This window comes from Gossypium raimondii, chromosome 13, assembly GCF_025698545.1.
Source record: "Gossypium raimondii isolate GPD5lz chromosome 13, ASM2569854v1, whole genome shotgun sequence".
NCBI lineage: Eukaryota > Viridiplantae > Streptophyta > Magnoliopsida > Malvales > Malvaceae > Gossypium > Gossypium raimondii.
Window position 1 is genome coordinate 42,730,907 of NC_068577.1, and position 24,753 is coordinate 42,755,659.

The 24,753-nt window shown below is 34.1% G+C and overlaps 2 protein-coding genes across 3 annotated transcripts; both read right to left on the reverse strand.

Moving 5' to 3' along the window:
* Positions 1-10,473: 10,473 nt before the first annotated feature.
* LOC105784571 (nuclear transcription factor Y subunit B-9) lies at positions 10,474-12,914 on the reverse strand. The gene is made up of 2 exons (XM_012610474.2): positions 12,825-12,914; positions 10,474-11,356 (listed from the first exon to the last, which is right to left on the reverse strand). Exons 1-2 carry the CDS (start codon positions 12,877-12,879, stop codon positions 10,740-10,742), a joined length of 672 nt encoding a protein of 223 aa, XP_012465928.1. The 5' UTR covers positions 12,880-12,914; the 3' UTR covers positions 10,474-10,739.
* Positions 12,915-15,942: 3,028 nt separating this feature from the next.
* Positions 15,943-23,280, reverse strand: LOC105783377 (NAD-dependent protein deacetylase SRT1). 2 transcript variants are annotated; one of them, XM_012608791.2, is made up of 14 exons: positions 22,911-23,280; positions 22,385-22,414; positions 22,192-22,284; positions 21,657-21,776; positions 21,143-21,243; positions 20,814-20,922; positions 20,080-20,159; positions 19,200-19,278; positions 18,379-18,432; positions 18,163-18,259; positions 17,563-17,645; positions 17,189-17,256; positions 16,563-16,665; positions 15,943-16,480 (listed from the first exon to the last, which is right to left on the reverse strand). In XM_012608791.2, the coding sequence occupies exons 1-14, from the start codon at positions 23,007-23,009 to the stop codon at positions 16,199-16,201; spliced, it is 1,398 nt and encodes a 465-aa protein (XP_012464245.1). In that variant the 5' UTR covers positions 23,010-23,280; the 3' UTR covers positions 15,943-16,198. The 2 variants fall into 2 exon arrangements, with proteins under 2 accessions (XP_012464245.1, XP_012464246.1); XM_012608792.2 differs by having other exon boundaries at positions 22,192-22,279; positions 22,911-23,022.
* Between the last annotated feature and the right edge of the window lie 1,473 nt (positions 23,281-24,753).

Here is a 24,753-nt window from a genome sequence, read left to right on the forward strand (position 1 = left end):
TCCTCGAGAATAAGCTTTATTTGAAATTTGTGAATTTATTGCAAAACAAATACTTGGCTTTCTAAATTCATCGAAAAATGATCACGATCCAGTCAGTTAGGACACGATCTTTCTCGAGAATCATGAATGCCAAATATTTTAGAAATTTGTAAAATATGATGATTTTAATAAACCAAAATATATTTCCCAAAAAGTATATTTTAAAAAAATGTACAATATGAAATAAACACTTTAATTTAAAATATGCATGTATATATGTATTGTCAAAATATAAGTATGAAACATAAATAAAATTTGAAAACATATATATGCATATATTAAAACAGGCATATACAAGTATACATATATGTAAACATGAAATACACCAGATAGAACAACAACAAAACCTTATAATAATTCTAAGAATATATATATATATATATATATATATATATATATATATATATTATAGAAAATGCAAGCATATGTGCGTGGACTGTGAAATATAAAAGATGTATGTATGCTATAAAATGCCAATGCATATATATATATACACATGTATATAAAAAGGTATGAAAAGAAAATGTAAAATATGTACATGAAAATAATGAATAATATTAATAATAATAATAATAGACAATAATAGTAATAATAACAAGTAATAGTACCATAAAATAATAACGTAAAAAAATTAAAATATTTTTAAAAAAATGGATTAAATTGAATAAAAGACGAAAAAGCAGGGGGCGAATTCAAAAATAAATAAAAAGGGACCAACTCGAACGCACGAGCAACAATGGGGGACTAAGAGGGAAATTAATCCCACCCTCCAAAACGCTGCGCATTGAGGGACCAAATCAAAACAAAAATAAAATACGCGGCCAATTTTAAAAACAAAACAGATCTAATTGAAGCGCATTGCAAAAAGGGATGACCGCACGCACAAATTCCCCAATTGGCCAGAACGCGCGGATCCTCCCCTCCGGGTCGGGTCACCGCGCGGGTTAAGGCTTGGGTAAAACGGCGCCGTTTTGTCTTCAATACAAAAACTAAAATTTCTTTCAAAAAAAAAACCCAATTCTATTTCATTTTTTCTTTCTTCAAATCAACAGAGGAAAAAGGGGGGAAAGGTGCTCTGCTAGGTTTTTCTTAACCTAGTTTCACGCACGCGCTACCTACACCACCACGCCCGATTTCACGGAGAAGACACCTACCGACTACTCCGGCGACCATGTAAGTCTCTTCCCCCTTTTCTTTATATTTTAAACGAAAAATAAATACAAATAAAAAGACAAATAAAAATAGACTCGATTCACCTTTAAAAACTTTGTAATCTCAGTATTTTCCTCTCTATTTCTCCTTTTTTACACTGAAATCCCCCCTTTTACACTATCATCATTCGGTTTTATAGCCGAATCTTAGAGAAATAATAATAAAACAAAATAAATCCCTTAATTCTTGCTATATTTTTTTGCTATCTATTGTTTGTGATATGTTGCAGATTCGTAGGAGACGTGTACGGCGTGTGCCACGTTTGCGGAGGTGAGCGAGGGAGAGCCAACGTGCAGAACGTTGCGTCGTTGGGGCGAGGCGGCTGCGACGCTAAGCCTACTGCTACTAGGGTTTCTGAAGGCTTGTTTTGGATTTTAGGCTAGGGTCTGTATTGGGCTAGGGTAATTAGGATTTTGGGTTGTTAATTGGGCCTATTTTGAGTGGGCCGGACAATTTGGGCTTTTTACACTAGTATTGAAGCATTAAGGGTAAGTTTAGTTCACTATGATAGAATAGAATTATAACGAGTTGTTAACTCATATTGTGGTGTTGACCTGTCATCTGGATATAAAAAAAATATTGATGGAAATTTAATTGATTTTTTTAATTGATAAAAATTATTAAAAATATAAAATTTATAAAAGGAGTAGTAATTTTTGGGCAAAACACTAAAAAAAAGCCCTTTTTTTAAATTTACTGAAATGGGCCGGTTTTTTAATTATTTACCGGAATGGGCCATTTTCCCCAAAATCGCTGCCAGCTAAGCGCTTATGTCGAGTCGTGATGATCGGTAGCGTCCACGCCAAGCAGTCGGCGACGTGGACGCTACCGATCTATCACGAAAGCGCTTCAGGACGCGATTTTGACGTTGATTTTACGTTGGGTTTTCTGGGTGTTAGGGTTTAGGGTGCAGGCTTTTTAGGGTTTAGGGGTCCCAAAAAAAATATTCCGAGTTAACGTTTCTGGTCAAATAGTATAAAATCGCTTCTACCAGGATGCTATCAGAGAAGAAATTGTGAAATTGTGAAATCGTGCCCTCGTTGACGCCATTTCGGCACAGTTGGTCATGTAAGAAATAATTTTTTTTGACGTTTTCTGAGCAAATAGTATAAAATCGCTGATATCAGGATGCTATATGAGAAGAAATTGTGAAATCGCGCCCTCGTGGACGCGATTTCGCTACAGTTGGTCATGTAGGAAATAATTATTTTTTGACGTTTCTAAGCAAATAGTGTCAAATCATGCCCTCGTGGACGCGATTTTGCTACAGTAGCAAGTTTGGGCTGAGGCTATAAATTAGGTAGAAAATGTTCTTAGAATGCATAAGTCATAGCAGAAACATTTTAGAGAGGCTAAGAAAGTTAGAGTTTCAAAATGAGTGAACGTATTAGTGCTATTATTTACTACGATGGTGAGGTTTACCATACCGAGAATGGTGTTTTTTTTTGTCAGAGAATACGGTGCGACTGTCATTTAGCCAAAACAGAGATTTGACAGAACTTCGTAAAAGAATTATGCGTAAAATCTTCGGAAGGACGCCAATGAAAGTTCTGTCAATCACGTATCGATTTTGTTCTTCTGTTGATCCGGTGACATATGACTCGCTCGACATAAAAGGTGCTCGTAGCTTGGAGGCAATGGTGCAGACTCATCTTGCTAGCGGAGCAACTTATATTGAGTTATATGTACAATTTACGTCGCCAACTGATGTACTTCCGTCTAGTGTTCGAGATGTATACACGACCCATGGCCGACACTCGGTTAGCGGGTTACAAAATACGGAACAGGCCATGTTCGGTAGCGGTGTCGAATGCACATCCCCACCAAGACACTCTGTCGGTGGATGGGACATGTACGTCGGTGGCTCGACGTTTGACGCTGGAAATACGAAATGGGGAACTGCATCAAGTTCTAGTGGATGGCAATCTACATCCAATTGGGGACGTTATCAAATGCCCAGAAGAAGGGATGACGTACTACCTACGACATCAACCGGTGAGGGGACGTCGTACGCTGCAGATGATTCTGGGTTAGAAGATGAGTCCGATGTGGATCCAACTCGAGAGCCCGAGCCGGATGGTGCAGAGGTGGGATTATTTTCTGAACCGGAGCCTATTCCAACAGAAGGTGAAGATAGTGATAGGAGTGCAGATGATGAAGAAAATCCACGATTCAGAGCATACTCACCTCCAGCCCACATGCATAATGTCGATCTGTCAGCAGATGATGCGTTAGAGTTTCCAGATCTACCACACCGGTTGCGCGATCGTACAAGTCCGGGGGTAGATCTCGGTGAACTTGAAGTTGGTAATCAGTTTACCAATAAGGATAGTTTTATTGGTGTTTTGAAACAGCATAACATCAAAAATGGCGTTAATTACCACGTCGTTAAATCAAAATCTGATAAGTTTGAGGCGAAGTGTGCGGTGCAAGACGGCACATGATCATGGAAAATTGTCGTCTCGTTAAGGAAGAGGATAGGGTTGTGGGAGATCAAAAAGTACAAAGGTCCACATACATATGCTGCAGGTACAGTATTAAATGTGTCTAAATAATATTTTTATTTTCCAATGTTGCATTATTTAATGTACTCCCTCCCTCTGTAGGTGTTTCAGAAGATCATCCGAAAATGGATTCAGCTATGTTGGCTAGCTTGATACTGCCCACGATAAAAGCAGATCCTAGAACTTTAGTGCCGATGATAATTGCCAATATCCGTAGCCAAATGGGGTACACGCCCTCTTACCGTAAAGCTTTGATAGCTAAGCAAAAGGCATTGGAGAAGATGCATAGTGGGTGGGACGCCTCATATAATGAAATATGGCAATGGTGTCAGGTGCTAGAGAGATACGTCCTAGGTGTCATCACAGACCTTGAAACGGAACATGCGTACTACAACGGCCGATTGCTACGTGGATGCCAAGTGTTCAAACGCCTATTTTGGACCTTTAAGCAATGCCAAGACGCATTTCCATACTGCAAGCCGTTGGTACAAATTGGCGGTACCTTCATGTTCGGTAGGTACACTCATCGGCTATTGGTTGCAGTGGCACAGGACGGCGGTGGGAGAATTCTTCCAATTGCATTTGTAATAACACCGGGGGAGTCGTCTGATGACTGGGATTTCTTTCTCTCTAGGTTAAGGAGGCATGTGTGTCCCCAACTTGATATCTGTGTTATTTCAGACCAGGGCACCGGTATACTAGCTGCATTTGATCGAGAGGGAAGCCTGTGGCAGCGTACACACCATAGATATTGCCTGAGACACGTTGCTTCGAACTACTACAAGCAATATCCATCTAAGATCGAACGACGACAAGTGACTAACATGGGTATTTACTATATAACTGTATTATTTCGTTTGTCATTTTGAATTAGTTTTATTGGTAGAAGTGGTATAAAATATTCGCTATGTTCTTATATTGGTTGGGTATGAAATGAATAAAGATCGTTTTCACGAGATGTTGACAATCTTACGATCCCAAAACGGAGAAGGAGCGGACTACCTTTGCAACATACGTTTCGAACAGTGGGCACAAGCATACGACAGAGGCCTACGATATAGCCATATGACGTCGAACCTGGCAGAATGCATAAATTCTGTTCTTAAAGGAACGCGCCATCTACCGATAACAGCGGTTGTGCGAGAGACATATTTTCGTTTGGCGGTGCTATTTCCAAAGCGAGCGTCAACTTATGCAGGCCAGATGCAGGGTGGGCATGTATGGTGAAGTAAGGTAGTTTAAGAAATTAACAAGGTGAACGCGAGGGCAAACACCATACACGCAGTGTGTCACGATCGAGACAATTTATGGTTTCGCGTGACGGAGTTTGACAGACTGCACCAAGGTGTTGTTGGCAGGCAATATCGTGTACACTTGCGAAACAAGACTTGTGACTGTGGGAAGTTCGACACACTTCGTTATCCATGCGCTCATGTTATTGCAGCCTGTCAGAAACTCCGTCTGGATCCGCTGAGTTATGTGGACGAAGTGTACAAATTAGAAAACATGTACCACGTATGGAGACACGTTTTCCCACCGGTCCCAGATGAACGTAAGTGGCCGCCCGTATCTCTTGCTCCTTTTAAGCTGTTACCGGATAGAGAATTGCGTCGCAAGCTGAAGGGTCGACCTTGCTCCACTAGAATACGGAACAATATGGATATCCGAGAAACATCCAGTCAACAGAAGTTGTGCGGATGGTGTAGGAACCCAGGCCATACAAGTCAATCATGCCCTAATTGCAATAGTTGAATGTAATAAGTGATGCAATTACATTTTATTCAATTATTAATTAATAATTGTATTAATTGTTAGTTAAATTATCAAATTACTACTATTTCTTAAATGTTAGTACCAGTCAAAACATTTTACGAAACCCAACATTATGTAAAACTGTGTAAAATTATTATGCCCAAAAACTTTTGTTAATGGTTAGTCAAATTATCAATTTATGTAAAATTATTAAGTCGGAAATAATATGGTACAAATTAGTAAGATTATCAAATTAGGTTAGGTTTTTAATTAAATTAAATTAGGTTATGGTTAGGGTTAGGGTTTTTAATTAAATTAGGTTAGGGTTAGGGTTTTTAATTAAATTAGGTTAGGTTAGGGTTTTTAATTAAATTAAATTAGGTTAGGTTTTTAATTAAATTAGGTTAGGTTAGGGTTTTAATTAAATTAGGTTAGGGTTTTAATTAAATTAGGTTAGGTTAGGGTTTTTAATTAAATTAGGTTAGGATTTTTAATTAAATTAAATTAGGTTAGGTTTTTAATTAAATTAGGTTAAGGTTAGGGTTTTTAATTAAATTAGGTTAGGGTTAGGTTTTTAATTAAATTAGGTTAGGGTTAGGGTTTTTAATTAAATTAAATTAGGTTAGGGTTTTTAATTAAATTAAATTAGGTTAGGGTTTAGGGTTTTTAATTAAATTAGGTTAGGGTTTAGGGTTTTTAATTAAATCAAATAATATCAAAATAACTTGGAAAATTTCTATGTGTATTACATCGTCATAAACTTCTATTTCATTACATCAAATGATAAATTTTAATACGGTAATCAATGTCTATGACCGGGGGATTCGGTTCCACATGGCGGCCGTCGACGGTTACGCGCTGGATTCCTCATTCCTCTAGCTTCCGGCGACAGTTGTTCTTTCTCCGGTGGTGATTGTTGTTCTTCCGGTTCGGCATCTGGTTGTCGGACTTGGGACGATGATCCACCTTCAAAGAATAGTGTATATGGAGGTGTTTGCATCATGAACGGCGACGGAGTTTGAAAGCCATGCATTGCTGGAGATTGGTAAAAATGAGAGCTCCCCGACGGCCCCCCTTGCGACCCCTTCTACACCGCTGGCCTAGTTATCGGTGGTCCGCTCGGCATTACAGGAAATGGAGCTGAACCGGGCATTTGGCTCCAACCTGCCATAGGATTCGGAAAAGGATACATGTACGGGTTAGGGTACATATAAGGGCTAGGAAACATACCTGGCATTATAGGGAAAGGCGAATGCGTGGGTATCATCTGTTGAATTGCTGCGTCAGGTGACTGCGTCGGTGCTCTCGTTAGGGACGGTGATTGCATGGCCGCTGATGATGAACCGGGTGAATGTCTGGGCCTCGTTGAGGGGGCTGCCCTCGTAGTCTTGTCCCCTTGGATTTAGAGGCCCGCGCCTTTCCCTTCTGACACGTATTTGCCGCTGCCTCTCCTCCAGCGTAAGTAAATACGGCTTCCCATGGATCCTAAAACATGACATGTATTTTGGAACGCACGCTAACTCGGGAACGATGATTTGTTCCCGAGTAGGTAGATACTTATGCCGATTTTTCCACATTTCTATGTACTCTGACCAGTATCTAGTCCAATCCGTACCTAATAGCTGAAGATCGATTTTGTGGTGCTCGTCAAACACCTCAGGGTCCGCAGGGATCGGTTGTCTACATCCAAGCTGTCGTAGGACTTTGTCTGTCTGGTGGGGCTCCACGGTTACATAGTTGATCAACACCACTTTCACGTGCCAAGCGTTCGGATTTTGTAAAAACTCTTCCGGGATTACTGCCCGGACTGCCGGATCCTCGTATGGTGTCCATTGAAACTACATGAACATGATAGAAATATTACATATATACATAATACTAAATACTAAATATCAATCCACTAGCGAATGTATGGAAATATCAATTTGCAATAATACTTACTTCTGCTTCCGACCGTTGCTCCAATAGAAGTCGTATATCTTCAAGTTCAGACGGTAATCCACGATAACTTGCCGGATGGTTTCACCTAATTAAATAAATTTTAGCATACTTGTATTCTTACAAAATCTACATAACAATTTCAAAATGTAATATAAAATTTACCTCGTTACGAGTGGAAATGTATATGGTTGGTTCACTCGAGGACGTAGAAATGGAAAGCGAAACCGTGCCCATGATTGCAGTAGTGACAGGCAACCTCCGATTTTTGCTCTCCTCGGTTTGGTCGCCCCGCACATCTCCCGATATAATGTTGCCAAGACGGCAGACCCCCAACTAAATTCACTGGCTGCTCTAAAATCAACGAGTTTTAGCAGCCACCTTAGATGTACACGGCTCCGTGACGTGTCGGCCATCAGATAGCCTCCAATTATTTGAAGAATGTATGATCGGGCATATCGAATTCTTTCAATTTCGGTTGAATTTGCATTCAGATTGGGGAATGTGGCACGTAACCAGCCCATCTCCACCTTACCTCCATCCATTTTATCCGGAACAGCGCCCAAAAGCTCGTAGCACACCGCCTCCCAATTGCTAGATTGGGCAGACTCGGTGACAGGGTGCCCGTCCACCGGCAATCCCAAATGCAGATGGACATCTTCTAGAGTGATAGTGCACTCTCCATATGGAAGATGAAATGTGTGCGTCTCGGGTCTCCACCTCTCGATGAGCGCACTGATCAGTTTCGGCTCCAACTTGCATCCCCGGCCTACCGTCGCCACGTGCCAAAATCCCGCTTCCCGCAGGTAGTTCTCTACTAACGGTGATAGAGGACCATGCATATTCCGAATATTGCATTCCAATACCCGATCTTCAGACTTTTATAACAAAAAATAAATTAATATTTATCTAAAAATACATAAATAAAAATATCTTAAATAAAATTTAAAATTTAAATTTAATACTTACCATTTTCATTTGCTCCACCGATATGTGATTCCTATCAAGACGAATCAATGATTCGCCATTGTTGAAAATATTAAAATTTTAATTATTTTAAAAAATAAAATATTTAAAATTTTCTTTAAAAATGAAATTGAATGGAAAAGAAATTTAATATGGAGTTGAGAGATTTTTGAAGGAAATTGAGAGGATTTTGGAAGGAATTTGAGAGTTTAAGAGAATTTTGGAAGGAAATTGAGAGAATTTTTTAAGGAATTTGAGAGAATCTTTGAATGAAATTGAGATAGGATTTGTTTGTGAAAAAATAAGGGGTAGGGGGTTTTATAGTAAAAAAAATTGTGACCGTTGGGGGGGCAACGGTCAAATTTTTGACCGTTGGGGAATTGTTCACGCTGCAGCGTGTCAGTAGCATCCACGTCGGCGCGACCACCGACGTGGACGTCTTGATCTCATCACGCACTCTCGACATCGCTTAGTGGCAAGTGATTTTTGAACGGCCCATTACGGTAAATAATTAAAAAACCGGCCCATTTCAGTAAATTTAAAAAAAAAGGGCTTTTTTTAGTGTTTTGCCCGTAATTTTTAATAACTTCCTATTTTTTATATTTGTTTTATAATTTCAAATTTTAAAAATATTTTTAATAAAAAATCACTATTCATTTTTGTTTTCCTTTTTATGTTGTCCGAGATCATAGATCAATATATCATTATCAACTTTCCTGATATCACATCTCATTAGCCAAATTTATTATTCATCATTCACATTAAGACACTAAACTCATTATCTCTCAGGCCTCTTACTTCACACTCTATACAAGTCAGATCATCATCACACTTCAAGCTTCCCATTAAAATCAATTTCAAACCTTCAAAAAAAAAAAGATATCTATAATTTTCTTAAATATTTATAATTTTATAAATTTTATAACTTCTAAAATATATTTTAATTTTTCCATTTTAACTTTTATATAATTTTCTATAACTTATTCATTATTTTTATATTTAAAAATCTATAATCTCTAATATTTTATAACTTTTTCATATTTTTCATAACATAATAATATTTTATAATTTTTAATATTTTATAATTTTATAGTTTTCTATAATTTTATAATATTTTAATAATTTTAAGCTAAAATAATTAAAACCAATTAAACCCGTTTAAAATAATTAAAAACAATTAATTCCTCATGTCAACATTCTTCCACATTTAATGACACGTCAACCGCCACATCATTATTTTTCATTATTAGTCACTACATCAGCACTTAATGGTCTATCAAGGGTTTTGATGGAAATCTATATTGTAGGGACACAATTGATTGTTAACTTTCGATTAAGAACTCAATTAATTGCACTTTTTAATCATGGGCATAATTGTTTTTTTAATTATTTTACAAGAACTTTTTTAGTCCTTAAACTCTCTTGCCAAAGTGCGATGCGTCGTCATACTATTAGCCAACATGACACATCATCAAAAAATTAACGCAGTTAAAGTTAGATACCATATTGAAAAACAAAAATAAATCTTAGGTACTAAATAGGGTAACCCATGAAAACAGTTACCCTATACAATTAGCACAGTTCTATTTTAGTCGTTTAAAATTTTTTATTTGTCATTAATATTATCGAATTTTAATATATTAGTCACTTAAATCACTAGTGTAGCCTTTTTATTGTTATAATAACAAAATTATCTCTCTAATATCTTTACAAATTATGTCAATTTAATCATAATTCTAAGAAAATTCACAAATTTAACCCCAACTTTACACATTCAATCAATTTAATTTTATTTCTTAAAATTTCAAAAAACTTTAAAATAAAAATTACTTAAAATTTTATTTTTCAATTTAAAATTGCAAACCATAACCTTATTAATAAATTTATTTACAATTTTATTATATATTATTAATAATTATTATTTTATAAAATAAATACTTGAATAAATTTTAATATCATTTTTATTTCGGAGTGCATCATCTAATAATACATAAAATTAAAAGAAAAACAAATATTAATGGGTAAAACAATAATTTTTTTAATAAAGGAAGAAAATAAGCACTTATCAAAACGCTCCGTTTTACCGTTGGTCTTTACTTTAAAGGAGAAAAAACCTGCATCTCACTGAAAGTGAATACGATGATGATAAAAAAGACAGTTAAAGAAAAAGCAATAGCTCAACCAAAGTTTCTGTTAAACCATACCAATGAATGCACCCAAGTTTGAGTACATTAAATTAAAGCAACAAGAAAATATCACCCCAAATGCCACACCAATGCTTTTGTCAAGTTTATATGTTTATTCATATTTTGCTTGCTCTTTTATTCGTCATTTGAACTGACCAAATGGATCAAAGTGATTAGCCAAAGAAGCTTGTGACGATGGTCCACCACCACCACCACTCGAACCATCCCTCATGTACCCTCCCATGGCCGTCGCCCCATCGAAAATCCCCTGCTGATGTCCCACATGGAATCCAGCTCCATAAGGTGCCATCATCATAGACGGTCCATAGTCTATCCCACGCTTCAACATCGGTTCGCTGCGCAGCGAAGTCCTTTCGTTCTCATTTTCCCGGTACCGGTTCAAGAATACGGTGAGGGGCTCAACGTAGTCGTCGAAACCCAGCTTTCCCATGGCCCAAAGCACGTCCTCCGCAGTGATGGTCTTGCGTTGCTCGCGTTGGCACCGTTCGTTGGCTTCCCCAGTGATGAAGCTTATGTACTCCGAGACGCATTCCTGGATGGTTTCCTTTGCGTCGTCGGAGATTTTGGCATGCGTCGGAAGGATGCGACGCATGATGCGGATCACGTTGGCTATCGGCATGTATTGATCTTGCTCACGTACCATACACGGCGGAGGCATGGTGTTTGAGTTGGCGGCGTTGTTATTGATGATGGTGTTGGTGTTGGAGTTTGAAGAATCGCCATGCATGATGCTCAGCCCTGGGTATTAATTAATTAAGAGCACGCAAAACATCAACGACATTAATTTAAAATAGCTCGCAACAAAGATATTAATTCTAATAATAATTTGAAAACAACCTCTATCCGTAATATAGATTATAATTAAATCACTTAATTAATCACACACCCGTCTAATTAGTGAAAAAATATTTTTTATTTAAAGTAAAAATCTATAAAAATATAATTTAAATCCAAAATAACTTAAGAGACATAAATACATCATTTCAACCAAAAATTAATTAAAATTTTACATTAATTATTTATAAATATATTTTTACATACATCTTTTACCTCATTAAAATTCCATAAAGTCAAAGCAACAATAAATGACAAATTTAAACAAAAATAAAAATAGAAGCCTGAAGTTTGGAAAGCGTGAAGCATTGTTCACTAAATAATAATAAATGCAATACTTAATAATAATAATAAATATTTAAAATAATTAGTTTTTATTAATTAGAAAATAAATTTTAATTTTATAAAAAATATTGGTTAAATGTTAACCAAGGTACAAAGATAATTAAAACAATAGAATCCCAATAATTAGAAGTAAAAGTCTAAAATTGAATGACGGACTAAAAACTAAAACATATTTAAACCAAAACTATAATCAATCAGGATAGAAGAATCTAATCAAGCTCCAACTTAAAAATTATATCTTCAATTTTCATTTATGAACGAAAGAAGAAAAACTGCCACCGTAGTGGGGTGTACGTCACACGTGCCAAATCGAAAGTGAGGTAAGTGCCTCATTCCAGGCACGGACGATTAATTGGGCCCCACCATTTGGGATGGGCCCAAAATAGTTTCTTAAAATACGGGCCCCACCTATCACTGTTTAGATTCTTTGTTGGGAGTCTCAGCCCAAAGTCAATGCCTTTTCCCCCTTTCTCCAGATTTTGAGATTTCCTCTTTCCCAATAAATTATTTAAAATTTTTTTAAAAAAAAGAGAGGATATTTTCATATTTATTACAATAAATACTGAATAGAATGAAAAATAAAGAGCTTGTCAAGCTTGCAAGAATTAGTATGAATTGAAATGATGTGAAAGAAATTAAAGCAAGACGCAAACAAAGGAGTTATTAACCTTTGTTTTATTTATGATAATGGGAATAAATATGTGTTGAGGAGAGCGTTGAAAAGGTTGCATGCAAGCTATTCCTGAAATTCTAATTAAAATTAAAAATGATTTATTTGGTTATCCCACATTTTATATTTTTAGTTAAAAGGAAAAGTGAGTCGAGATATAGCCAGCGTTACATATCAAGTCAAAAAGGTGACTAACCTCACAAACAATGGTGGAAATACTATGTTTGCAGCGTTGCATGCAAAGAAATGTACATCATAAATCCAACTATTTTCTTTACAGAAACAATATATATTCATGCATGCAGTAGATTATTACTTAATAAAATAAAAGATTTTGAAGGCTTTGGGGTGGTGCACCTGAACTTGATTTTGCATGCTTGTAAAAACGATTGAACCCATCACCACGTTCCATGAGTTTGCCTCTATGAAAACAAGAAATGGAGAAGAAGAAAGGGGTAGTGTTGGTGTTCTTTCAATGGGGTAGGGGGAATTTATAGTGCGAAACAAACACACTCCACATGTCGAACAGGCGTTTCTAACGAGGAACTCAGCATTGCCGGTCACACCACCCTCTCTCATTGGCCCCTGCCCTTCCCCTAACCGGAATTACCAGGTGGCCACTCATAAAGAAGAAGTTATTTTTTAATAATATTTATATGATAAATCAAATTTATACTCGGTATTTTTATATTATTTTTTTAAAACCGCTTTGCACCCACCTTTATTGATAAATTTAGAATAATTATAGCAAAGAAATAAATTTCTCCATTGAAACACCAACTCTCAATTGCCTTTGTGTAATGACTTCTTACCTTGGAAACTGCTTATTTTTGGTATATCAAACTTGTTATATAAGTATTCCTAATCATTATTTTTAAAATTTTTAATTATTTGTATTTTGTTTGGGTATTTTCTTGTACACTATCATATCAGTCTATGTTAACTGTAAAATTTTAAAATATGCATTACAAAATATTTCATGTTTATTTATAAGTTTATTCTACATAAAACCTCATATGACACTATAAAAAATAAAATTGAGCGCATAAAATGATATATTTACAACACATGTATATATCTAAATTTAATATAAATAAATAATGAATTATAATATTTGAAATTGATAATAATAACGCGTACAATATATATGAAATTACAATAAAAATTTTAGTTTAAATTACGACATTATTAGTATATACCAACAATGTGGGCGAAACCATTTGTATAATAGCATTGCAATGTATAAAAATATCAAAATAAAACTTTAGTTAAAATGATAAATAAAAAATTTATTGGTTTTTTAAAACTAAGAAAAAGACAAAAGTACATTCCTAATATATAATTTATTTGAAACATATAAGATTATTTTAGTAATTTCTTTAATTGAATTAGTATCGAGTTGACTCATAACATGAACTCATTCAAACATTATAAATTTTTAATATCAATATCATTCTACTATTAAAAAATAAGAAGATTAACACGAATTGATTTAACGTCAAACTGTTAATCCCGATTTATAAAATTACAAGTTTAACAATGAAATTGACACACACATAGGTCTTAATTGATAAAATTAAAATTAGCGTAATTTATTTCACTTTCCAATTTTATATATAAAAATATTTTAGCCCTCCATTTATTCTTTTACCTTTTTAACTCTTAAACTTGTATTGTTTGTCAAACCACCCAATGATAGATAGAAAATTTAATATTTTTAACTTTGTTGATATGACATACATATGGATTGCCACGTGGCACATTAACAATTAGTTAGTTTTTAAAATTAGAATATTAAAATACCTTTTTATAATTTTATACGGTTTAAGTAATTTTATTTTTAAAAAATTAGTTAATTATTGATGTGACAACGGCAATTCACGTGTATGCCACGCTAGCAAAAGTTTAAAAATGTTAACTATTACATCTAATTTAGAGTGATTTGACAACTAACGCAAGTTTAAGGAATAAAAGAAATGAAAATTTAAATGAAAGGTTAAAATATTTTTTTTTGTAAAGTCAAGGGTCAAATAAGTTACTACACTTTAAAAATTCACCAACATCACAAAATTTGTGTAAAACTTGGATGAGGTTCTTTTTCTTCTTTACAAGGACAACCCAAAATTTATTTAATAATGAAAAGGGTAATCCACATAAATAGTCACCTGATTATTAGAAACTTTTTTATTAGGTCACCCAATTTTAAAAAGTTACAAAATGATCACCTGACTTACTATTTTATGTTTTTAAATCCAAAACCGTGAAATACTTAACAGCTGACATGGCTGTGAAGTTAATGAATTGTTTGTTTTTTTTAAATTTATTTTTAGGGAAAGGTTTGTATGAAACAGAGACGACACATCATCATGTACCTCTTACCAATTATTTAATGTGACGCCTTTGTTTCATACAAACATTTGTCTAAAAATAAATGTTAAAAAAAACAATTCATTAACTTAACAGCCACATCAGCCAACGATTAAGTATTTAACAGTTTTGGACTAAAAATAAAAATAAAAAAATTAGTCAAATGCCTTTTTAAAATCGAATGACATAACAAGAAAGTTTCTAATAATCAGTGATCGTTTATGGAATTTACCTAATAAAAATATTTATATTTAATCATAAAAACATATGAATATAAAATGAAAATGAGCAGAATATTGTACAATTTCTACTTTCAAATCTCAATCCTTATAAATACTTTATTATCAAAATTAAATCTATAGGCACAATTAAAATGTGAGTTTTAGAGTCCTATAAATTGTTATCATATGAGATATAATGACATAAAACTTTAATATCATAGCCTAAAATTTAAATTTTAAAACAGTTAAAAAAACCATATAAAATCTATAAAAAATCTAAAATTCAAATATATATAAGTTTTAAATTTAAAAATTTATTAGAAACATAAAAATATATATATATATAAAAGGGTAAAAGATTATATATGGACCAAATAAAGTATATCCACTTACTTAAATTTCTTATTAATAAAATTTGAAACATTGAACTCATCCTCTTCTTCAGCATCAAAACTGCACCAATTATAACAATAATCCAAATTGATTTCAAATTTTTTGGTATTTAAACCATTCCATCTTACTAAACCTGATTTCACCACGAATTCATCAAACTCTTTATTTCGTCTAGGGCAAATTATAGGTTTATTTTTCGTCCTTTTTCTCTTCAATTCTGAGGAGGAATCTCATATTTTTTTTCTTCAATTTTATTATGAGGAAAATTTAATAAAAAAATTTGACGAATTTTATTAGATTTGGAAAATGGTGCTTTAAACAATTAAATGATAGAGTCGAAAGGTATAGTAAAATATTAACCTAGTAAGATTAAAGAAGAAAAAAATGTGAAATTGTTTTCTGGTAAAATCTAAATAGAATTGAAGAAGAAATAAAAGGGAAATGTTACAGGCTAAATTAACCAAAATGGTAAAGATTGAGGGCTCTATCTATGGTTATACAATAATATAGGGATTGTGCTTAAAATTTACGCCATAAGTTAATGTGGGAAATACATTGAGTACGTTTGAGATAATATCCAAAATCTTGTCCCTGTAAAACTGGGTGATGATGTTACACTAACCATGCCGGCTTTTAGAGACCCGAGTGCTAATACCTATCAAAATTCACTCAGTCCCATATACATATATATAACACACTCCATCTAATCCAATTTTACCTCATATACCAACACTTTAGTCTCTCTAGTCTCTACAGTCTCGTTTTTCGCTTGCGCCCTTTGGATCGCTGCTTCCGAGTTGTTTTCAAACCATTCAAACCTTCTTTTATTGGCTTCATATCACCATTGCTTAATTGGTAGTCAAATGTTTTAACATTTGTAACAATTGCATGAACTGTGGCCTCACTTTTCGGGACTAATACGGTTTTCCTCTCCACCACTGCATTCTGCCCGCATTTCGAATCTTCAATTGCTGCATCTCTCATCTTTTCCAATGTGGCATTCTTGTCAAGTTTAAAACCTTCGATTGAATCCTGCACAGTACAAAGTTACAAATCCGTCAGAATCCAGAGTTGAAATTATTAGCATAAATAAGCAATAAAAATAGCTGCGCACCTGAAAATTAAAAGGAATTTCAATTCGAGTGTTAAGGCAACCGCATCCATCACTAAACTTGAGGTTCAAGAATATCTCAAATGTTTCAGTTAGAACAGTTCTCCTAAAACACATTAACGAACATGTCATGACAAAGAATCAAAGAGATATGTTTGTATATTACACAGCCCAGAACATATAACCGCTGCATCGATAACATAAGACTATGTTAAATACTTGATGTTCATTTTATGGATCCCATGTTAGAACGAATTAAACGAGTACGAGCTAATTTGATGAATTCAAGCATTGTTGTAAAGAGCAAAAGATCATAAACACAAATCTGACTTGATGTATAAGAGTTCTTAAAAAAGCTTCAAGTAGATAAGATTAGACAACATAATGGAAAGTTTACTAGCAAAAACTAAGTTGCTCTTGGACTTATCATTTTTCTTGAATTACCCATACATTCGACATATATTTGGACATGAGCATGGGGATATGGCCATCCAAAGCCCCTCCAAATATATGGAAAAAGTTAAGGAAAATAGGTTAGCCTCGAACACAGCTGTATCCAACACTGGCAATTGAGTCCATATAACATACAAGTACAAATGCTTTCTCACGGCAATACTTGATATGGTTACCTTTTCAGTAGAAATGGCTGTGTATCTAGAGTAGCTTCTTTGTAATTTTGATTGTTCGAGAAAGAAACCTGGAGAACAGGCATTGCAAAAGAATAGGGCAAGAAAAAAAAAATTAGCCAATAATATCTCATGGAAAAAGACTTGTAATTGTCTAATCCCGGCTACTTCCCACCTCATGTTGACTGTATGATTAACAAGACTTGACCTTGCTTTTATTATGTAGGTTTTCCCTTAACGACTTAGAGAGCAGAAAATCAAAGTATTATGAGAGTCCATGGTACACTAGTTTGCTAGCAGATGATAGAAAGCCTATGAATACAGATGCTGCCAAAGAATACAAACATGAGAAGGCTGATGCAAAAATCTAACTTCACCTCAACGGACTTAATGAATGGCAATGGAGCACTTAGTCCATGAACACTTGCTATGCGGATGGTCCAGTTGACAAATTTTTTATCTGCAATGTCAATGAACAAACCATGTCACGGAGCGACAAAAAGAATGCCTCAAACAAGTAATATTACAAGATAAGTACTTGGCAATATTCTTATGATACAAGCATAGGTGGCCTACTTCGTCTTGGCCACAGACGATGCATAACAAGTTATTAGTTTAGAGTATATGCTTACCGTCACATTATATACAATGGTTAGAAGGCATTCATCCTAAAAGAATAAACACATTTCTATAGAGAAGAATTTAACCAAAGTACCAAACTGTTTTAAAGATTGAAAACTAAAAAGCAGACTAATCAAAGCCATACAGCTCTATGAAAAGGGATTTCCGGCAGGGAAGAGTACCAAACCCCAAGCTTTATCTATTGCACCATATGTATTTTCATATTAAGTCAGTGACCTAAAAGACGCATCGTTTCTTGTTGAAGGGATGATTATGGCATAAACACATAGCAACACAAATTCTCCCTGTAATTTGTATAAATAACTGAATTTAGGACACTTTATCGAGAATGTTACCAGAACTTAGGGATTGTGATAGAATAGTCTGGAAGAGATCAATTCGGATATATGGAGGAATCTTCATATTAAGAAGTTCCATGACTCCTGCAATGACCTGTTCTTTTTCGAGTTAAAACATAGACAATAGTAAACTAGCAAGCTTAATAAGCACCCAAACTTAGCTAAAAAATTGGGACATGATAAATAAACAGTACATTAAGGATCTTATGATACCTTATCTACAAAACCATGGATCACCAAACTTGCTTTCTTGTCCTTTGGAGTTTTCTGCAAAGGTTAATAAGAGACATTATCAAAAACTTGATAGCAACCTTTGCCCATATCAAACCAACAGCAAAGTGAACGGTAAAGAAAGTTATCTATTCACGCCTACTTTTCATGCTTCATCCTCATGACATTTTCTTTCCCTTCAATCAATACTTATTAGAAGTTTACAAATTGCAGTAGGATTTTCGCATGAGGCCTTAGAAATATCAATGTTAAAAAAAGGCTACAACCATAAGATCTTTTATCACAAAGCTCACTAAGAAGCTTTCATGCAAAATAGAACTCTGTATTGATAATTTGCAAGCCTTTGGGAGCCCGTTTCACCATTACACTTAGTATATAAAGCTTCATGGTTAAGGGAACTTCACATCTCAAACATCAGGGATCATGATGTTTACAAATTGCAGTAGGATTTTCGCATAAGGCCTTAGAAATATCAATTTTAAAAAAAGGCTACAACTGTAAGATCTTCTATCACAGAGCTCACTAAGAAGCTTTCATGCAAAATAGAACTCTGTATTGATAATTTGCAAGCCTTTAGGACCCCGTTTCACCATTACACTTAGTATACAAAGCTTCATGGTTAAGGGAACTTCACATCTCAAACATCAGGGATCATGATGCATCTGATAAAGCATATTCCTCATGCATCAGCCATACAGTTTCAGTTCAGTTTCAGTTTCTACCTTGATTTGAGTAAGAGAAAAAAGATATAAATTCAAACTTTTTAAAGATTTCTGCAAATACTCAGAGAAAAGACAGAATACCTGAAGGTTCACAATAACAATCTTCCCCCCACCACGAAGAGATTTCAAAGGCAGATTGCATGCAGGAGTGATCTGCAAACTGTATGGAATAGTTATTATGCCCATGACCAAGAACCAAAACAAAACAAAACAAAACAAAACAAAACAAAGGATATATTAAACTATACATAAAATTCCCTGGTTGACAAAGAGCTATGCTGCACAGCGGAAATATCTTCTATGTTCAGGAATTGGGATCCACAAACTTGATACTCGACATGTAACATAGACACCACAAACTTGACACTTGACACTTGACACTTGACATGTAACATAGGACTAGTCATTTTCCAACTTCCCTATCCTTCATCTGACAGTAAACTCATTGAAGACTGCATGTCTGTTGAGGCTCCCTATCCAAGTAATACAACTTGGATCTAAACTTCATTGAGATTATCTACATGAATTTCTAATTACTAGAAAAGTATATTTTGTAATTCCGAAGACACTTGAAATGATTTATTCAAGATTAACAAATTCATTCATATGGATAAATTGATTTCAGAAAATACAAATATGCAATTTTATTCCTGCAAAGGACCCTTTTCAGAACATTAACACTTCTGTAAACTTTATTCCTGCATATGCAATTTTATGTAGCAAAACCTTCCAAGATGAAACTATCTGAAGCTCAATCTGAGTTATCCAAACAAACTTCAAATTATGAAAGGTTGTCTGCTAACGGTGCTTACAAAAACGTATTGTTAGAATCTTGTAAATGCCCATCAAGGAACTAAGTTCCTCAAATACAACCAATGAGAATGGTTGATGTCAAGGCATAACAGCATATTTCCATAGAACCCATATATAATTCAAGAACAAAAAGGATCATAGCAAATACCTTGTCCCCAAACAAAGCACCAAATCACCCATTCTACAGTGCTTCTCCGCTAGATTCATCTCCTTTGGCGGCAGTGCATCCTGCAGATTGGGGGAAGGAGTATCAAACAAAGTAAAAATTCTCAGCAACATATTTAAACAAAAGGAAATCATAAAACAAACGTATCCAACAATGAATCTGGTTTCTTGGCCAGCATATTATATCACTGATCAGATTAAACAATTTCTATCTTTTGTATATATCAATCCACCCTTTTAGATGAGTATATTACCATAAGCCATCCTCTAGAATGGAGGAACAACTGCTACACTGTTTTTGACAAGCATATAAACTATACTAACCAATGCCATGCTCCAAATTATTCTAATATGTTGACTATAAAATGTATCCGAATATGTAAGACATTGAACATATGATTGGAGAATAATGTAAAGAACCAAGGAAGGACACTAGATTTGTCAGTATACTTCAGGGGTCACAGATGGAACTACAAAATTGAAAGATGTCAGAAAGTTTGGCACTTATTCCATTTTCTTTTCATTATTCTGAAACATAAATCATAGTTTAGAGAGCAAAATGAAATAAGTAGGTCTAATTTTGCTTATAGAATATGCTTTCTTCTTACCTTCCAATTCTAATAGAAGGAAAGCAAGGGCACTAGTTTGGAATGCTAAGATGCCAAAAATATCATATAATGCCTAATTTCAAGTGCATCAAGGAAAAAGTAGGCATACCTCCCAGTCAAGAACTGTATCCCTAAGTTTTGCTCCACATTTCTCATCAGAACAACGTCGTGATGTCTCCTTCAATCCAATAGTTTCCAACTCAAAATCTCGGTAATACCTACAAAGGTTTTATGACAACATAAGATTCTATAAATGGAAGACAAACTTTCAAATAAAAGAAAAAGGCAACTAGGGGAGATGGGACTGCTTTTATGGGTAAAACAAACTCACAAACATAAGTAAAATAAAATCTGTAAAGTATAATGAAGAATTGTCAGAGAAAAAGGCCTACAAGTTGCATTCTTGGTTTCTGATAAAAAAATATATATGTTTCTTACTCAGCACCACATGAGGGACAAGTTTCCATAAACGAGTTCCCATGCAGTTCGGCAAGCTTCTCCCTTGGTATTCCAGATCGAAGATGGAGACCATCAACATTCTAGTAAAAAGTAGAGGGGACAAGAAGTAAAAGATCAAGTCAACAAGACTGTTACAGGGATAAATGATAGGCATGATAGCACATTTGAGGATCAAAAGGCAGTCTAGAAACCCAGAATTAAGCATATTGTGGACAACAGCTTTGAGTTATTAGACAGAGCCAAAAAGTACACAAAGAATCAGGATTTGGGTTATTACAGTCACAGCTGACAACAAGAAAATTAACTTTAATTCTCAACTTTGTCATTAGGTGCAAGCTCAAGATAAAAAAAACTAACTAGCCCCAAAATTTTGAAATGGATTTTAAGAGTGTAACTAAGAAACTAGAATAGCCCTATTTAACCATATTCAAACAAAAGTTCTACAACAAATGTATCTTACATGCACTAAAGTAATAACATAACCAAGCCGTACCTGACTAATAACAAACTTCAAAATACCAGCCTTCTCCAATCCAACCAGAGCCATATGGGTCATGCTTGGCATTGCACGGTGAAAAGGTAGGGATGCTTCAGGCAAGGGCTTACCTTCACGCTGCAGTAGATAAATGATAATAGAAGATATCATCAAGAAGGTAGATCACAAGTGCATGCTTTAAATTTGATAGTTTTTCAAGTGAATACTTGTTTCTTGTCAAACACCGTAACATGTCAACAGTTCAGGAAGGTTAAACAACCAGCTAAATGGAACTTTATCTACACATTAAATCTGTTTATTTTCATAATCTTTTGCCATTAACACAAGAAATCCGTTTCAGTAGAATATATTTTTCTTCAAAATCAGAGGGGATTTCTTCAGAAAACCAACATAACTCAAGGGAACTGTTTCAAATCCCTGGAACAGAGCTCCAGGGGCAGAAGTTGAGAGTGTGCTAAAAGTATTCTTTAACAAGAACAAGAAATTCAACAAACGCCTAGTTGTCTACCAAGAATAAATCTCATGTCTTCACCTGCAATGTCCATATTCCTTTGGGGCCTCGAAAATCAGGTATGCCACAAGAAGTTGATATTCCTGCACCTGTAAACACCACTAGATGTCTACTCTGCAAGTAAAAACAAAAGTTTGAAGAGGCTGATTGGCATAAACCAATCCCATAAATTTATATGCAGCAGTAATAAGAGTTAGTTGGCATAGGTTCAAACCTTTTCTATCAATTTTGCAAGTTGTTCAATCTGCCATTGCAAAAGTTAAAACTCATATTAGCAAAGGAGGTAAATACATTAAGAAATCTTATCAATTAGCTTGCAGCACAATGCCTGCTGACGAATTCCATAATCTATACTGCATGATAATGAAATGACATTGCCATTAAACTAAATAACAATCAAAACTTTGCATGCATGTCTAAAGCATTTATCAAACTGAACACTAATTGAGCCTTTAAGCGCCTTCCATTGGTCCAGTAGTTTCCACTTAAATGTGTTCTAATTCACGCATAACAAGTAGTGCAAGGTAACAAGTTTGAGATCAAACCCAATAAACCCCTAGTCTTGCCACCCTAAATGCCAAAAACCTTGATATCAGGATCATTCAAAAACACAACCTTCGCAACATTACACCAACCAAAATAAAAACCTAAGTGCCATTAATGGGTATTATGATAAAAGCAGACATAAAAATCATAGGTAGCAATAAGAAACAAGTTAAAAAGGGAAGAAAAACCCTTACTTTATCTTGTAAAACATGAGCAGAGTCAAAGAACTCAGTCATTCCAACTTGACCCACATCTTCTATGAATGAGAGCTTCTCTGCATAGCCAAGAGACATGGTGGCAACTCTTTCTCTCTCTCTCTGAAAGAAGAAAACAACAGTTTCCTTGTGTATGGAAAGTGTTTCTTGGGATCAAAAAGAAGGGAAAAGAGAGAGAAAAGAGGGACTCTCTCTCTCTCTATAACTCTACTTTTTCTTCTCTAAATTTGCATAAGGGGGAGTTTAATTTCTTTTGCTTCTTTTAAGGAAACCCCAACTCAAAAGCCAAATTTGGAACTTGCTTCACCTGCATACAGGAGAAAGAAAGAATCCCATTAAAAGTTGAAATAACACTTATGCCCCTATTCTTTTTCATTCCTTTCATTTTTATTACTTTATTTTCTTTTTAAAAAAAAAATCTTTTGATAGCAATTATTGATATTACCAGATAATTTTATGTATAAAAATATTTCGTTTAATTGATGAAAAAATTTTCCTTTTCATTGAAAAATAAACATATTCCAATTACGTAGACACTTTTGTTCTTTTCTTAGTTCTGTATAAATTCTTTGTTATGTTAGAAAGTAGCTATTATAATAAGCGTATTTGAGGAATACAACATTTCTTTCAATAAATTCCAATTAACCCTTGTTTGTAAACTTATTATTTTTAATTATTAATTTAACCTCTTTATTTTTGGTAAAGGGAGGTTAAGTATAATAATATTCATTCAAAATATATATATATTAATTTTCAATTTCAAAAGTAATCATTATGAGTATAATATAGACCAATGAAATTTAAGTCAAAATAAATATGAATAAATAAAATCGAATAATGCAAAACTTTGAATTTATTAGCATATTTTATATTAAATTTTAAAATATAATTATGTTAATCAATTAAAATCAACATAAATGTTATTCACGATAAAAACATTTAATTAGATCTCGTTATTTCAAAATTTTAAAAAAAAAACTAATAATTTTTGTGGTAAATGGGAAACAGTTGTATGTGACTTTCAGGCCCTATTTTTGGGCCTTTCTATTTCCAATAATTAGATAAAAGGGTCCAAATAATTTTGGAACATTCTTCCATTTTTTTCAACAATGCCTATAATTTGGATGATAGCTACTCATTTATAAATGCCCATTAGCTGGCATTTCTTCTTTTGGATGTTATCCAAATTTAACTTCCCCATTTTTTAAACCTCTCAAGTTTTTTCAACAATACTTTTATTTTGGAATAATTTAAATTTTTTAAGTTATTTTAGTATATCCATTTTCACATTTGAATTTGACAATTACGTCTATTTTGGTCCTTAAACTTGAAAAATATAAAAGTTTGATAACGTGGAACTATGAGATTGTGTCACATCATCATCTAAAAATTTATATATATTTTAATAACCAGACCGATAGTTGAATAGGTCAAATCATCAATGCCAGCTCAAGCTGTTCGACCGTCGAACTAATAATAATTAATTAAAAATCTAAAACAAGTACTTCTTTTATTAAACCCATTCAACTTTGTTCAACCTCTTTGTCTGAATTGTTATATTAATCAGCTCTCAGCCCATCTGATCCGATCCTATTCTAATAACACTAATCTATCCTCAGATCTTGACAAAATCCAAGTTTATGGACCAATGTGGACAAGAAGAAAGGTACCAAAATAGATCTAGTTATCAAGTTTAGGGGCTAAAAATTATATTATCCCTTTATTTTTTAAAAAGTTTGAAGAATATCCACGTTGATAAGAAAACTAGTAATTACATCCTTATTAATTATTAATCATTTTAGTGATAAAATTGAGTGTAATA